The sequence below is a fragment of the Plodia interpunctella genome, chromosome 7 (genome assembly GCF_027563975.2).
Source record: "Plodia interpunctella isolate USDA-ARS_2022_Savannah chromosome 7, ilPloInte3.2, whole genome shotgun sequence".
Taxonomy (NCBI): domain Eukaryota; kingdom Metazoa; phylum Arthropoda; class Insecta; order Lepidoptera; family Pyralidae; genus Plodia; species Plodia interpunctella.
Genome location: NC_071300.1, coordinates 1,372,483 through 1,387,107, shown reverse-complemented (window position 1 = coordinate 1,387,107; position 14,625 = coordinate 1,372,483). Strand labels below are relative to the sequence as shown.

Here is a 14,625-nt window from a genome sequence, read left to right as displayed (position 1 = left end):
TATTCCATGCTTTACTATAGAAGTAGTCAAAGTTGTGATGTGCTGAGACTATAAAAACAGTCTATTTAGACGAATGAGGAAAACGAACGTCAAGATGAGAGTGTAACAACTTACCTTTTAAGTTATGATTTATCTATAGGTATACTAGCTTTTGTCGCGGCTTCGCCCGCGTGGGTTTCCCTTTCCGGTATAAAAGGTACCCTATGTCCACACTTCAAACTACATGTATGCAAAATCAAATCTTGCAAGTTAGATTTCTTCTACTTCCAGTTGACCAATGGATTTGTAATTTCCCACGTCGCTTTAGTTTCGATGACAATGCATTATTATCATAAGCATGACCTGATGGTGCAGCCCGGATCGGCTTCAAACGAGGGAACTCCACAACCGTTTACAGCACGGACGTGGGTTTTTTTCAGGTGTTAAATGCCATAAGATCTCTCTGACAACAATAAAAGCTTGTAGTAAAAATGACATTTTTGTAAAAAGCTTGTCACATTTGAGGTACAGAATAAATAGAATGGAAAGGAATGTAAGGATGTATGTATGTATAATATATTTATATACCTTTAAATACGACCTTTAAATTTGACGTTGGCAAAATCATCGTTTTGGCGAACGATGGGCCATGAAATTAAAAAAAAAGTATTAAAAACTGCGTAGTATCAGTAGTGGACACAATCTCTGCCTTGTATAAAACAATGGATAAAATGCGGTTATATAATATTTAATGCGGAAGCAGCAAGCTAATTAACTCTAATACAATACTTAGACAACAATAGAATTATTTTTGATTTAGTAATAAACAGAATAATAAATAATATAATAAATATATCAGGACAAATCACACAGATTGAGTTGGCCCCAAAGTAAGTTCGAGACTTGTGTTATGGGATACTAACTCAACGATACTATATTTTATAACAAATACATATATAGATAAACATCCAAGACCCGGGCCAATCAGAAAAAGATCATTTTCCATCATGACCCGACCGGGGATCGAACCCGGGACCTCTCGGTTCAGAGGCAAGCACTTTACCACTGCGCCACCGAGGTCGTCAAAATAAGAATGTTATAAGAACAAATATAAAGATATATATAGTTTATGATAGATGTTTCAGTCAAGCAGTGGTTTACCTGACTGCTACCTGGATGACTGAAAGGGTTGTAGCTTTGAAAATAATATTTACGAATTTTATTGCATGTGAAAATCTAATTTCTTTATTTTCTTAATATTTTTTTTAATTTTGCATTGTTTTGTTACTTACAAAATTCAAAATTAAGCTTTAAGTAACGTTTAAGTTTCACCTGGGCGCGACTAATTAATTCTGAAGTATTCAGGCTAAATTTGGATTTTCTGGATTACCTAGTAAGTACATTCTGAAACTTATAAGACTAAGTATTATCTGGGATAAACTAATTTGGCCTAATATCTATTTTAACCGTTAACATATACATCAACCCCGTAAACAGGATCGGAGGGTTTAGTGTGGGATTGCAATTAATTATTCACAATCGAGACTGCTTGCAGTGAGACTCAGTCAACCAATTACAGTACAAAATTGTGACGCAACGACAACCACACTTCAATGTGATTGGTTAGCTGCGTGACACTGCGAAAATACTGTTAGTGAGATGTGAATTGAAAACACAGAACGTATTAGAAGACTGCTCGCCCCAAAGTATCTCATCTAAATAGACTCGCTAAACGGGATTTTGGCCTAAATACAAGTCATTGAATTTTATTACCAACCAGTATATTCTGTGACAAAATTATTAAAAAAAAATAAAGATCTTGAAAGGCCATTCTTTGATACTAAATCAAAATTGGGATGGACATTTAAATTCGTTCCAAATTTATAATTTTGAGTAATTTAGCTAATTATATCTTGGCGCTCGTAGTAATAGTAATTTTCGTTACAATTTAAAATATCTGTACGGATATATTTATTTATTTAAATTTATTGCACTACTTCAAAAGCAAACAATACCCACGTGGACTTATGCTATATGTCATTATTTACTAATCTAACTGTTCAATTTTGTGTATCTAACTGATGGATTAATTTGTGTTACTGGCTCTGTCCAACCCGTAAAAAATGAAGACGTAATACTGTATTGTTTATCATTATTCTTATACTATTTGTTTGCTGTTTGTATTTGTTGCATTCCGTCTCAATACATAAGGAGTTGAAGTTTAAGTCACAAATGTGTCCCTAGATGGCGCTGTACCGATTTAAAACGCGGTATCGTTTCTTTTTTGTTAAACCTTATAGTAAAACTCTCACCTCTATAAGTGAGTTCAGTAGCAGTGTGTATTTTATTAAGTGACGTCTTTGATAGACATCTTTGGACAAAACAGAAAATGGCAATAGACATCTTTGGACAAAACAGAAAATGGCAAGGTGTTGCTATAAAAATTACTTTAATATTTACCCTAGCTACCTATATAAATTTACTAATTTTATGATATTTCACCTATTCCCTGATAGAAGAACTGAAGCGTAAGTAGATTTCATATTCACATTTCATATAGTTTTCACCGGAAACAAGTGATGTAAGATTCTAAAATCTATCTACAAAAAATCTGATTGGAAGACCAATCAGAATCTACTAAAATAGGATGATAGAAAACTGAGACCTTTCAAACGCAGCACGGCTTAACCACTACACCACTACTGCTAGTGTATATTGCATAAAATCAATTTGAATTTCATAGAACACAATTTCCTTTGAATACAGTTGTGGTCCAAATAAATAACACACGAGTCGAAGCGCGTCGAACCTGAACTAAAAACAAACAAGATTTTTAGTTTCAATTGTAGTATTATTCCATCATTTTTTTTTTATTAGCTGTTTGAGCCCCACTGCTGAGCAAAAGCCTCCCCTAACTTCTTCCACGCATTCCTGTCATTTGTGTTCTCTTGCCATGTGAACCTTTTGATGTCGTCCGACCATCTCGTCCCATCAATATTGTAAAGGCGAAAGTTTGTATGTTTGTTACAACTTCAAGCTAAAACGACAGCGCCATTATTTTATTGCATTTGGTATCGAGATAGCTAATATCTTGGATTAACATAAAAGAGGTACTTTTTATCCCGAAAATACGAGATTACCGTGATTTGGTCAAAAAGTCTGATTGTCAATGGCGCTTCATAAAGAGAATGGCGCCACTGTCCATGTAAACGTAAATTTTATAATTACGCGTGCAACATCGCAGTGTGTATTAATAAATAATGTTAAGAGTTTGTAAAAAATACCTATAACACATCTTACTTGAGATAAAACTTGGTACAAAAGTCACCTGGTACCTACCTCACTCTCTCGCATTGATCAGGACTAATAGACATCGTACTCAGGCAGCAAATAGTATTGCGTAATAGCACAACACTTTTCTGACAAATTAATCTAATAGATTTTTTCTCTGTTCTAATTTTAAATTACCCTACACTAAATTGTTTTTATGTCTCTTCCATTTGAAAGATCTTTAGCTAATGTCAATGTCAAACTATCTTCTATTTGGAAAGTACTAGGAATGTTCTTTTTTTATTTTTATTTCGGTTTGGCACGGTTCTTGAAAACTTGTTTTCTTGCTGATCAAATTATTGTGCGAATCTGTTTTTTATGTTATTAAATGAATAAATATTGCTAGGCCACAAAGAAGGCAACGCGCGTGACACCCATGTTGTTGGAGGCGTCTATAGGTGACCACTTACCATCAGATCTAATTTAATCGTTGCGGGCAACTGCAAATAGCAATAAATAATCAATGAACCTAAGAATAGCGATGAGGGAATTGAGAAAGGTAACAAAAGGTCTAACTATGATCTAATATGATTCTTGGCTTTCTTCTAAATCAATAATATTCATTACTTAACTAATATTCGGAGTTGGTCTACAGCTGGCAATTTGACACGACTTATTTTGTAATCCTCTTAAGACTGATCTCCTGCGCAGGGAATTTGTGTATACGCTTCATGGATCTTCATAGACATTTTTAACAATAAACTATTAAACACTAGCTGCGCCCCGCGGCTTCGCTTCCATGGGAATTTCGGGATAAAAGTACCGTATGTGTTATTACAGCTTATTTTCTACCCATGTACCGAATTTCATAACAATCGGTCCAGTAGATAATGCGTGAAGAGGTAACGAACTTATTTTCGCATTTATAAATATGGGATTAACGTTCAACACTTTACATGGGATGGGCTGTCATGATTAATTTTCAGAATTTTCGCATTAATCCGACGTTTGCGGTGAATTGCGGTGGTTAAAGATTTTTGATTTTTTTATGACATTAATACGTTTTGTACAATATATATATATATATATATATATATATATAATTCTTATTATAATTCTTAATTTTAATCTAATTTATATTTTAAATTGCAATGCCCGACAGGGTTTACATTGTGCCTAGATTATAATGACTGAGGTGACTAGTTACTTAATTACAATCCGAAATATAAAAAGCAATAAAATGATTTGAATTGAATTGATAACAAAATAAACTTTCACTTGAACGATGAAATAGTAAATAGATAAATTAGTATCAATTCAGTAATTTTAAAAATAAAATAAAGAGTTCATTAGCTTTTTTCTGTTTCAATTAATTTGTTTGTTGAATAGTTTGTGTGTATGTGTAAATACTATCTTAATTTGTAATTGAACTTATTATTTATCAGTTGTTAGTGCATCATTATTCTTGGGTAAATACGTAAATATAAGTAATATTGATGCACTCATGTATATGTCATAAAGGTAAAAATAAATTTATTTGCACAAAGCAAATAAATTTATTTTTACCTTTACCGTCAGTAAGTATTGTTTAAATTTTGTCCCGAAAAAGTTTGATCCTAAACTGTATGTATATTTGTCTTTTCTCAGGCGCCGAAAACTGAATAAAACATGAGATGATCATCTCAACAGGGACCTTCAAATAAAATACACAGATTCAATGTTTATCACTTTTTTATAATTTATTTTCACAACATTTTTATTTAATTTTCTGTAAAATTTACATAGCTTAAAACTCCTCACAAATATAATAGAAATGTAACGCAACAACTGCGCGTCGGCGCTCTGTGCTCGAAACAGGCTCTCGGAAGAGAAAAAATTACTACAATGTATATATTTGATAAACCTAACAGTAAGCTTATTTAACGTAAGGCGTTATGAACTAGCAACCCTTATATCTGCTAAAGAGAGTCGGGTGGCCGACAGCTCGCTTGTAACATATGAGCGAGACAGCCGACTAGCGTCGTCGCAGTCGTTCCGACGGTCACACAGAAGTTGCATGGAAAGCAGCATTCGTATACGCACATTTTAGCTACGCTTTTTAAAAATTCATCTTCAAAATTCAAATAAAGAAATATTTCAATTTTCTGTTTTGCATGTGGCCAGTATTTTGGCACAGATCACGCACACATATCTCAAAAATGCATTATTTCCTTGAGCATTGCAGTATCGTAAATGTGAGCGCTAACCTTAATTTTATGTGCTAAAACATTTTGAAACACTTTTAAATACAACATTGCAAATATTTCACCTTTTTAAAATCAAAGAAAATGAATGATTAGTTCATTGTTAATGCATTTTTCCATATGTTGGGAATAAGCAAAAATAATACCAAACAATGCCAAATAACATATTTTGAAAGGTATAAAAATGCCTGCACGGATTTGTCACACTTACATGACCTTGGGGATTTCTAAGTAATTTGAACGCTTCAAGGTTCCTGTACTAGGCCTGCTTTACGCATAAGCCCGGCAAATCGAACTACATTACTTAGTTTTTTCTGCATTGTTATAAAGCTCAAATTAAACACACGCAATGTATGTCCCAAGACTGCGATCGTGGCCGAGTTACGATCGAAATATGCAACACTTGTAAAAAAAAACTCATTAAATTGTGATTAGATTAGGTACTCTCGCCACGCCACAGATAAATTAGGACTTTGCCCCGTCACGGATGGATTACATTTTTTTTAAATTTAATTTTCTCCATGCAACTAATGTATGCTTTTTATAACGACGCCTTTTGGCGCTTGCGTACTACTCAGACTTAGCTTATTAATGACAATTTCATTGTGTAATAAATACCAATTATAACATTTCAAAATTAATATTTACTGTCATTTTAACTGCTAAAACTAAATAAGATATTAGATTTTTGACAATATAATTAAGACTGGCAACACAATGTTACAAATGCTTTTCAGTTGCGCAAAAATTTACCAAATCAAAATTACTTTTTACGGAGACTTCACATGAATACAATGTACATTGTAATTTGAAATTAATGCATTAAATTTCCGTAAATTTTATTTAAAATGCCATAATATTTTTTTCTTAGCTTATATATAAGAATATAAGAAAATATGTGCATATATTTTGTTACTTTAAATTAGCTTCTGAAAATTCAAATTGTAAAACCGCATTTGCATAAAAAAAATATAATATGTTCGATTTTTGAATTATTTGATCGAAACTAAAGAAAGTTTTTTTCTATGAAGAACACTGGCAGACAAATTTAGCATCAACCAGACGAAAATGAACATAATTGGCAAAGACGTAAAGATCAAAACAAACCATCATGTCTGAAATTCAATATATACATATACATGTACGCAAACGCCTTGACCAGTGCTCACTTAGTTAAAATTAACATTAACATTAAGGCTAGCTGAAACTGATGGTAACTTTAGAAAATAAACACTTAACTATATTGCAATGTCTCTCGTGACAACAACTGAACAAGTGAATACTCGCCCCCTTAGCGAATCGTACTGTAGTTGAAACGCCGATTGAAACACTCTATACAACCGCAGCGATGGAGTGGTAGAAATTAAAACGATGATTCAAGATAGAAGACAGAGATTGATGTCCTCTTAAATTCACTTATTGAAAAACTGGAGTCTTAAATTATCATTAAAAATACGTACAGTCAACAGCACATCAAATTACCCTGCATAAACCTCTATGGCGCGGCAATAGCGGCGAGATTGCTTTTGATTGATGCCGTTCACTGTACATGCCATCGCATCCATCATGCGTATTCCAATTTTATTCAATATTCATATTAATAATATGAATATTGAATAAAATTGCGCGGCAATTTTTGCCTCGGACTGTTCCTTAAGACTTCATGCCACAAACGCAGCTTAACTTCAGCCATTTTGCGATAACAACGATTTATTGTACCCTCTGGTGGTATCTGAAAACCAGTGCCCTGCTCTCTTTGTCGAGCACAATATGCGCTGAGATACTGCCCTTTTATATCGCTGCGGCACATGATTGTATAGTTATGTGGAATGTTTCTTGTGTATTTGTCCTTTATTTTAATAGTTCACTGTATCATAAATGTATATTGTGTGTCCTCGATATGAATAAACAGTTTATCTATCTATCTATCTTATTGAATATTCCCAATCAATAGGGCATTTCAATCTTCGCGTCAACTACAGTCGTCCACTTTGCTTCAGGGTCCACACACAATCCATAGGACATTGTCTATAAAGGTGTATGTATCGTATACATTAAATTAATATTGTATGTTAATAAATAAATATATAGGGACAAATCACACAGATTGAGCTAGCCCCAAAGTAAGTTCGAGACTTTTGTTATGGGATACTAACTCGAAGATGTTATAACATATACATATATAGATAAATATCCAATACATAAATATTGATAGAAATACCAATAATTCCGAATAATAATATAGATTCCATAAATATTTGAATTCTAAATTAATTTGGATTTCTAAACTGAGAATATTTAAAAAATATATTCAGAAATTCCAAAAAAAAAAACAATAAGCCCCAATAGACAATGCCTGTTATTATATAATTACATACATCAAAATATGGATTGACGTTCAATGTGACACTGGAATTGAGTAAAGACAATGTGTTTAAAGTATAAAAATGATTAGACCGTATGCCGGAAGCAATGTGTATTGTATGGAAGAACCATGTAGAAATTTAGGCCTATATGTTTCGATATTTCTTCTACCAAGTTTTAATATTGGTTTTGAGTGAATTCTGAAATGTATAACAGCTAAGGTATTAAACATTTGTAGATTAGTCGCGCATTCCGGCCTCGTCACGCGCGGCGCGGCGTGGTGGTTACTTCAATACAATCATATAGTTTTGAAAGCGTAGTGGAAGCCACACCACGCGTGACGGCGACCTAACATTGGAAGCAAAACGGACTTTTCTATCAAAAATTATTTCTTAGAAACAAATTTTTGAAAAAAAATAAAAAATACAAAGTTACCGGTGATCTCGAATTTACGCGAGGAGGTAGTTTTGCCAATAGATATTTTGATAGGTCCCATGAAAATTGCTAAAAATATATGAAAACACGATCTTGCATTTTCAAATATTATTCATCAAAATTGCAACAAATATAAATAGCTTTGTTAAACCACAGGGACCTATTAAAAATTATGTTTAAACAGATAACAATCACAGTTACAATAATTATGACAAGGACGATTAAAAACATTTTTCGAAAATACTACAAATCACAACTTACGTGTGTCGCGACGCGGGCACATACGCGGCAAAACACTAGTGATAACCCTTAAGTTCATTCTAAAAATGGAATATAGTTAAGTTTTCGTTAGATATTATGTACTTCATTTATTTCTAAGTACATATATACGACTGCGAACTATGTATAGTATGTCTGGTTAAGGAGTTCTGTTTATTTCACTTTAAGTTTTATTTGTTGACATATTATGAGTAATGTGGTAATGAGCATTGTTAAGTTTTTCAACTAAATGAAACATCAGATCTCCTTAATTCTTGCTGCTTTTGAGGCGTAGTCTCAACGTATATTCTGTCTGTCTCAAAACCCTACTTTACAAGGCAATTTCAATACTTTTTCTTGTGAAAAAATCATGAGATATGGAACGTGAAAGGAATTATTTTCGACTGCAAAAGAGTGATGTCACTTTGATATCATGAAAGCGAAGTCACTATTTTGCAATAAAAAATAATTTTAACTGAATTATCAAATTATGTAATTAATAAAATTGATAATTAAAATAAATTGTATACATGTGATCTAAGTTATAGGCTGTTCGCTCTTTTTTATTGCATTTGAGGTGTGTGAGTGAGAGAGGCTGAACACGCGCCAAGACCAGCCCGTAACGTGCGGACGCTAATAGTCCTATTAGTTTTTGAAGACAAAAAAAATGAGATCTTAAATTTTGGTTCAATAGTGAGCAAATGGAAAATTCGTTCAGAGTCGTTAAATCCCGAAGAATATTATTCTAAAGCTGATTGTACTTCACTACTTCGGATAATCTAATATAATAATATAGAACGCCCGCAAATGTACGCGTGGTCTTCGATATTATGGCCGGGGCACAAAAAAAAATGCTTTTTATGACAGTTACTATATTTACTTTTGACAGCTTATAACCCAATCAAATAAGAGGACGCAGAGCCTTCCAATTTTAAAAAATATTACTGGCTGTATAGCTTTCGCTATCACCTTCCTACCGAAGTCCAATCGTACACTTTGAGGGCGCCCCCTAACAGCTTATTCTGAGCTCTAAGAGAATCCAGTAAATATATTTAGTTCAATATACACTTTCAAAATATCTAAGACATTCATTTGGCCGGACATTGTTCACACGTCGTTCATAATCTACACGTTTATAATATACAACAATAATAACTCTCTATTGTATTTAAACTATATAATAATATAAGTAGTATATAATCTGTGACAACAGTATTATTCTACAACAATAAAATCACATTTTCCATATATTCTACTGTAGACTGAATGAGACGTAAAACAAATATTTTATAAGTATGCATCTAATATGACTGCTACTTGTAAATGTTCTTAAAATATTTATATAATGGATTTATTTATCATTAAAAAAGAGTGAACTTTAATATTGTACACACCTTAGTGTTAAAATATTTTTTTTTGTATTTTTATATTTTTTTTTTTGTGTTTATATTTATCTTAATTTGTTACTTCGTATGCCAAGCCGTATACAATACTAGAGCGATCACGTAATAGAGATACATGTATATACAATTTCGAGTTGATAAATACATAGTAAAATAGTTTACGCTTATAGCTATATGCTACAAGTTGGAGCATCGCATTTCTGGGAGTGAGTGTCTGTACACGAGTTCATCTCGACTGCAATGCCGGATTGCAATCGCAATTAAAAAAAATAGAACGGTATATCTCGCGTTAAGGCCAGCTACAACAAGACTGGACTTGTTTTTTTGTACGTCACTCGCAAATTACGCTGTTTCCAATAGAAACCTTCCTTCGCGAGCTCTAAAGCCAATTCTAACAATACTTTCAAACTTTCTGTCTTTATCTGAGAGACATGCTGTATGGAGACAATTTTACACACATATAATTATATAAAGCTTAAAAATAACTAACTAGTCTTTTTTATAGGCAGACCATCGATTTGGACTTACACCCTAAAGATTCGCGTGGTAAATAATTTTCGTACTGCTAACATATTAATGTATCAACACGAAAGGAGTACGACTAGAAATTATTTCACGTCGCCTGCGCCGCATTTCGTACCTTACAGCTATATAATGACGGTTCAAAATAATTGGCAATAGGCAAACGTGGGTATGTGCCCACGTTTTCTATGGAATATTACGTGAAATGCTGTGAGGCGGCCGAGGCCAGCCCCATTCGTGACAATTGACGTGCGAAAATTGATCGGTGTACATAAAGTGAGCAACTTTGAATTGACAGAGTAAATTGTCTCCAAAATATCGGTCCGTTTCCACAAGAGCACGTCAAGAAACGCGTAAGTCCACCGGCCGGTGTTTTCGCTTCGATATCTCCCATTTTATACTTTTTTTTTTGATTACAAATAAAAAAAATCAGCCTAGGATACGAAGCGTTATACACGACAATACAATCACACTCGCTAGGACAGGGAAAATCATACATATACATATATTTTTATCCGTATTATATACATTTGGCACTAAATTCATCGTCGATCGATAGAGGGTTAAGATTGACGTCCTATGGCGGCGGCCTAGAGGGGTCACGCGGGGCAGAGTGCGGGCCGATAGCAATCACAGCAGGGCGCGGGTGCGGGGGGCGGCGGCAGCGCGGGGGGGTGCTGCGCGGCCACCGCGCACGCCGGGCACGCCGCGCACGCCGCGCACGCCGCGCACACGCACACGTAGTACCCCGGCGGGGGCAGCAGCAGCGGCGCCCGCGCGCACAGCTCTCGGCACGCCAGAGCTTCGATCAGGGCTAGTGTTTGTCGCCGCTCGTGCCCCATAAGGCAGACTGTGGATTCTCGCACGACGGAGTGCAGCAGTGTTAGGTACCTGTGGAGTTGAAATATTTTTGTCAGTGTCTTAAATATGTGCAGAAGGTTGATATAATTTATTATCCTCATTAAAATACAGATGCAGTCAAATGTCAAGTTCTTATTGTCTTAGCTTAGTAGAAATCATTGCTTGTTTCTTGCATCGATTATAGTATATTTTCCATAGAAGCTGCATACATTGGACAACGTATGAGTTTATAGTGATTAATAGATCAGTTTCGCGATACAAATACCATATCTAAGTAACTAACTATATAACCAACAAAACTACCGTGATAACAGCCAGTTAAACATTTAATTACCTGTGTTTCAGCGCCTCCTCTTCCCGGCCGACGAAATGATTCCTCAGATAAGCCTCAAGCTTGGCCCTCTGCTGGCCCAGCTCTGGGAAATCGATAAAGAACCTCGAGCACATGTATCGCTCCAGCGTCTTTATTTTGTCCGGTCGCGCCGGTCGGTATCCTTTAGCGAGGAGGGCGCAGTATTTGAGCAGTCCTCCGCCACGGATCTCCTCAGGTTGCCGCGTCGCAATCAGCTTCTCGGCCAGGTGGAGTAGGGCTTCACTGAAGTCCCCATACACTGATTCCCCAACCACAGTTGGGTAAAAGTTCTCTCCGATCGGCAGCTGGGCGCATTCATGGAACGCCAACAGCGAGTCGAGAGCAATCTGGAACGAGTCCACCGAGAACTCGAACTGGCGACGCATCGTGTCCACGAATTTAAGTTCCACGGACTTGTGGCCGCGTGAGTTTCCAAGAGAGATCAGGGACCATCGGTCGCCGTCGGAGTTGACGCGGACCATTTTGGAGACGTAGGCTTCTTTCAGTCCTGCGGTTGATGCGCGCCGGCGTGGGGTAGCCGGTGGTAGTAAGGTGGCGAGGTGGCCTAAGACTGCTGCCTTGACGCGGTCGCAGTGACGCGCGGTGGGCAAATCTGCAGTGAAGATGAGGTCGATATCAGAGTAGGGTTGGGGGCGGTCGGCAAGGACGTGGCTGGCGGCGCCGCCGTTGAGCCGGACGTCGCGGACGGTGATGCCAGCTCCCCCAGCGCTCTGGGAAGTCTCCAGCCTGGCGCGGACACCGGCGACCAGCTCCCGCAGACGGACGTGCAGAGTGGGGAAGTTCCCGCGTCCGTGGATGGCCACGACCTCGTCCATGACATCGTTCAGGCGCCGCACTTGCTCGTAGCTGAGCACGGCGTGCCGCTCGCCTCCACCGCAGCCCTCTTCCGACGAGGTGTAGCTCGACTCGCTCTAGAACAAGAAAATAATCCCATTAGTTGCCTGAAGCATTTGAGGAAACAATCATTCATCTTAATGGAAACCGTCAAACAGCAACGGTGCTGTAACTTGTTCATTAGATTCAGACAATTAAAGTATGAAATATTGCGATTTTCTGACTTGTTTGAAGGCCGTTTGATGCGTATACCTATTGCATTAGGCATATATAAAGATGACCAATTAAATTACGATAAATTTTGAAAATATGTTAAATGTAATGCACGTATAATTGACGGGTAGTGTAATGAAGTATTGAAAGTTAGTATAGAGACAGTGTACAGTTTCAATATTCCAATACATAAGAATGTATGATTGGAAATATTTTTTAATTAAATTAACTTTACAATCAAATAATAACATCAAAACATGTTATAGTGTTTGTGTCGGCATGTTCGACAGATACAAGGTTGGTTCAATTGGCAAAAACAAATCAATTTATTGACAAAATATATTATCGGAATGCACTGCTGACCTTGTCTTATATGTCAAGATCTCATTCTACTATATTTTAGAGTTTATTCACACTTACATAAAGTTGGTAAAATTAGAATCGTTATTTTTATTTGTGAAACTTGGATTCGATCGAGGTTTTTTATTTATTTTGTTTGTTTGTATGTAATTGTATTTTTCTCTAAGTAGGGTAGGGTCCGCGCAATAATAGCTCATCAATTTTCGCCATTTTTTAAATGTTATAACACAGTTACAGCTTTCATTGAAAATCATCACCGAAAAGAACGCATCGATCGATCGAACATTTTGATTTATGACTTTCCATCAAAATTGGAAAACATTGAAGAAATTAATTTCGATTCGCTCTAGAATCATCGGGGCGATAAAGTTGAATTACTTTAATATTCGTAAGATGGTGATACATATCACCGTCATATATCTATGTCTAATCTAATCTTTTGCATGACAAATCAGCGAATCAACTTCCCCACTTCAAATTTATGTCAATTGATACATTTACAATATGTTGGTACACAAGTACCATAAGATAAGACCTAGGGTGGTCCCTGGGCGTAATTTTTTGCTTCCAATGCTTTAAATGAGCGCGATTTTACAAATTGATTCACAAAGAGCCATTGCAGATTTCGTGTGGACATCTCATAGTCTTACTTCAACGTTGGAGCTAAATTGATTATTTTTACAAGCTTTTATTTCACTTGCTGTGTAACTTGTGTTGTTTTTATAGTTAATGTCAATACGGAAATAGGTCGGTCGAATCGAATGGACCTTAGTAATTCGATCCCTTACCCCCCGCAGCGTTTACGATTTCCCCATAGTAGGAAGGGCTCTATTGAGTTAAGTGGACCTGAGATGTTACTTTTCGTGAGTTGTTCCCGTAAATATATTTCTTTTTGCTCGACTGGCTTCACAGATTTTATAATCAAACATTTTTTTATGGTCACAGCCATGTTAGATATCAGATAAAAAGTCAATGATATAACAATAAAATGTTGTCTGTCTGTCTGCAGTAGAAACAATAGCCGTATTGTCTTAATAGACAAATCTTTTAGGTTAGCGATTCCGCCGGCAATCAGGCGGAACTACAGATCAACAGATGTTCAGATTAGGAATTTTATAAATAAAAATACAACGAAGCAAAACAAAAGTAGCTCTCTGCCTCTCTTTTGAGTTGCATCGTCAAATTTTACGTTAATCTTAACTGACGCGTTTTTCTGCGCACGTTAAAGTTAACGTCGACGGTGCAAACCACCCTTAGCCATCTTATTTTAAACTATACAACGATACAAGCCACCACTTCTTGGGTTTGCCCCTTCTGCCAGACTGTGAGATAGTAATCAGCCAATTGTTTTTAATTTTCAAATGCGTGATTCAAACTCGCAAATGCGTGAATTCAAAAATTCACACAATTCGGGCCGGCGGCGTTCGTGTGTTCGGATGTACTCACCGGTTGCACGCTTACCAAAGTTCAAGAACATCGCGTGTTTATGTTTGGCGGAACTGAACGCAGC

The 14,625-nt window shown here is 36.1% G+C and overlaps 1 protein-coding gene across 4 annotated transcripts in view; it reads right to left on the bottom strand.

Moving 5' to 3' along the window:
• Positions 1-4,962: 4,962 nt before the first annotated feature.
• LOC128671554 (terminal nucleotidyltransferase 5C-like) overlaps positions 4,963-14,625 on the bottom strand; it is a 206,489-nt gene continuing 196,826 nt past the window's right edge. For all 4 annotated transcript variants that reach the window (XM_053748137.1, XM_053748136.2, XM_053748138.1 and 1 more), the window contains 2 exons: positions 11,670-12,619; positions 4,963-11,365 (listed from right to left, as the gene is read on the bottom strand). In XM_053748137.1, the coding sequence (XP_053604112.1) occupies positions 11,074-11,365; positions 11,670-12,619 (1,242 nt within the window). In that variant the 3' untranslated portion in view covers positions 4,963-11,073. The remainder of the gene's footprint in view (positions 11,366-11,669; positions 12,620-14,625) is intronic.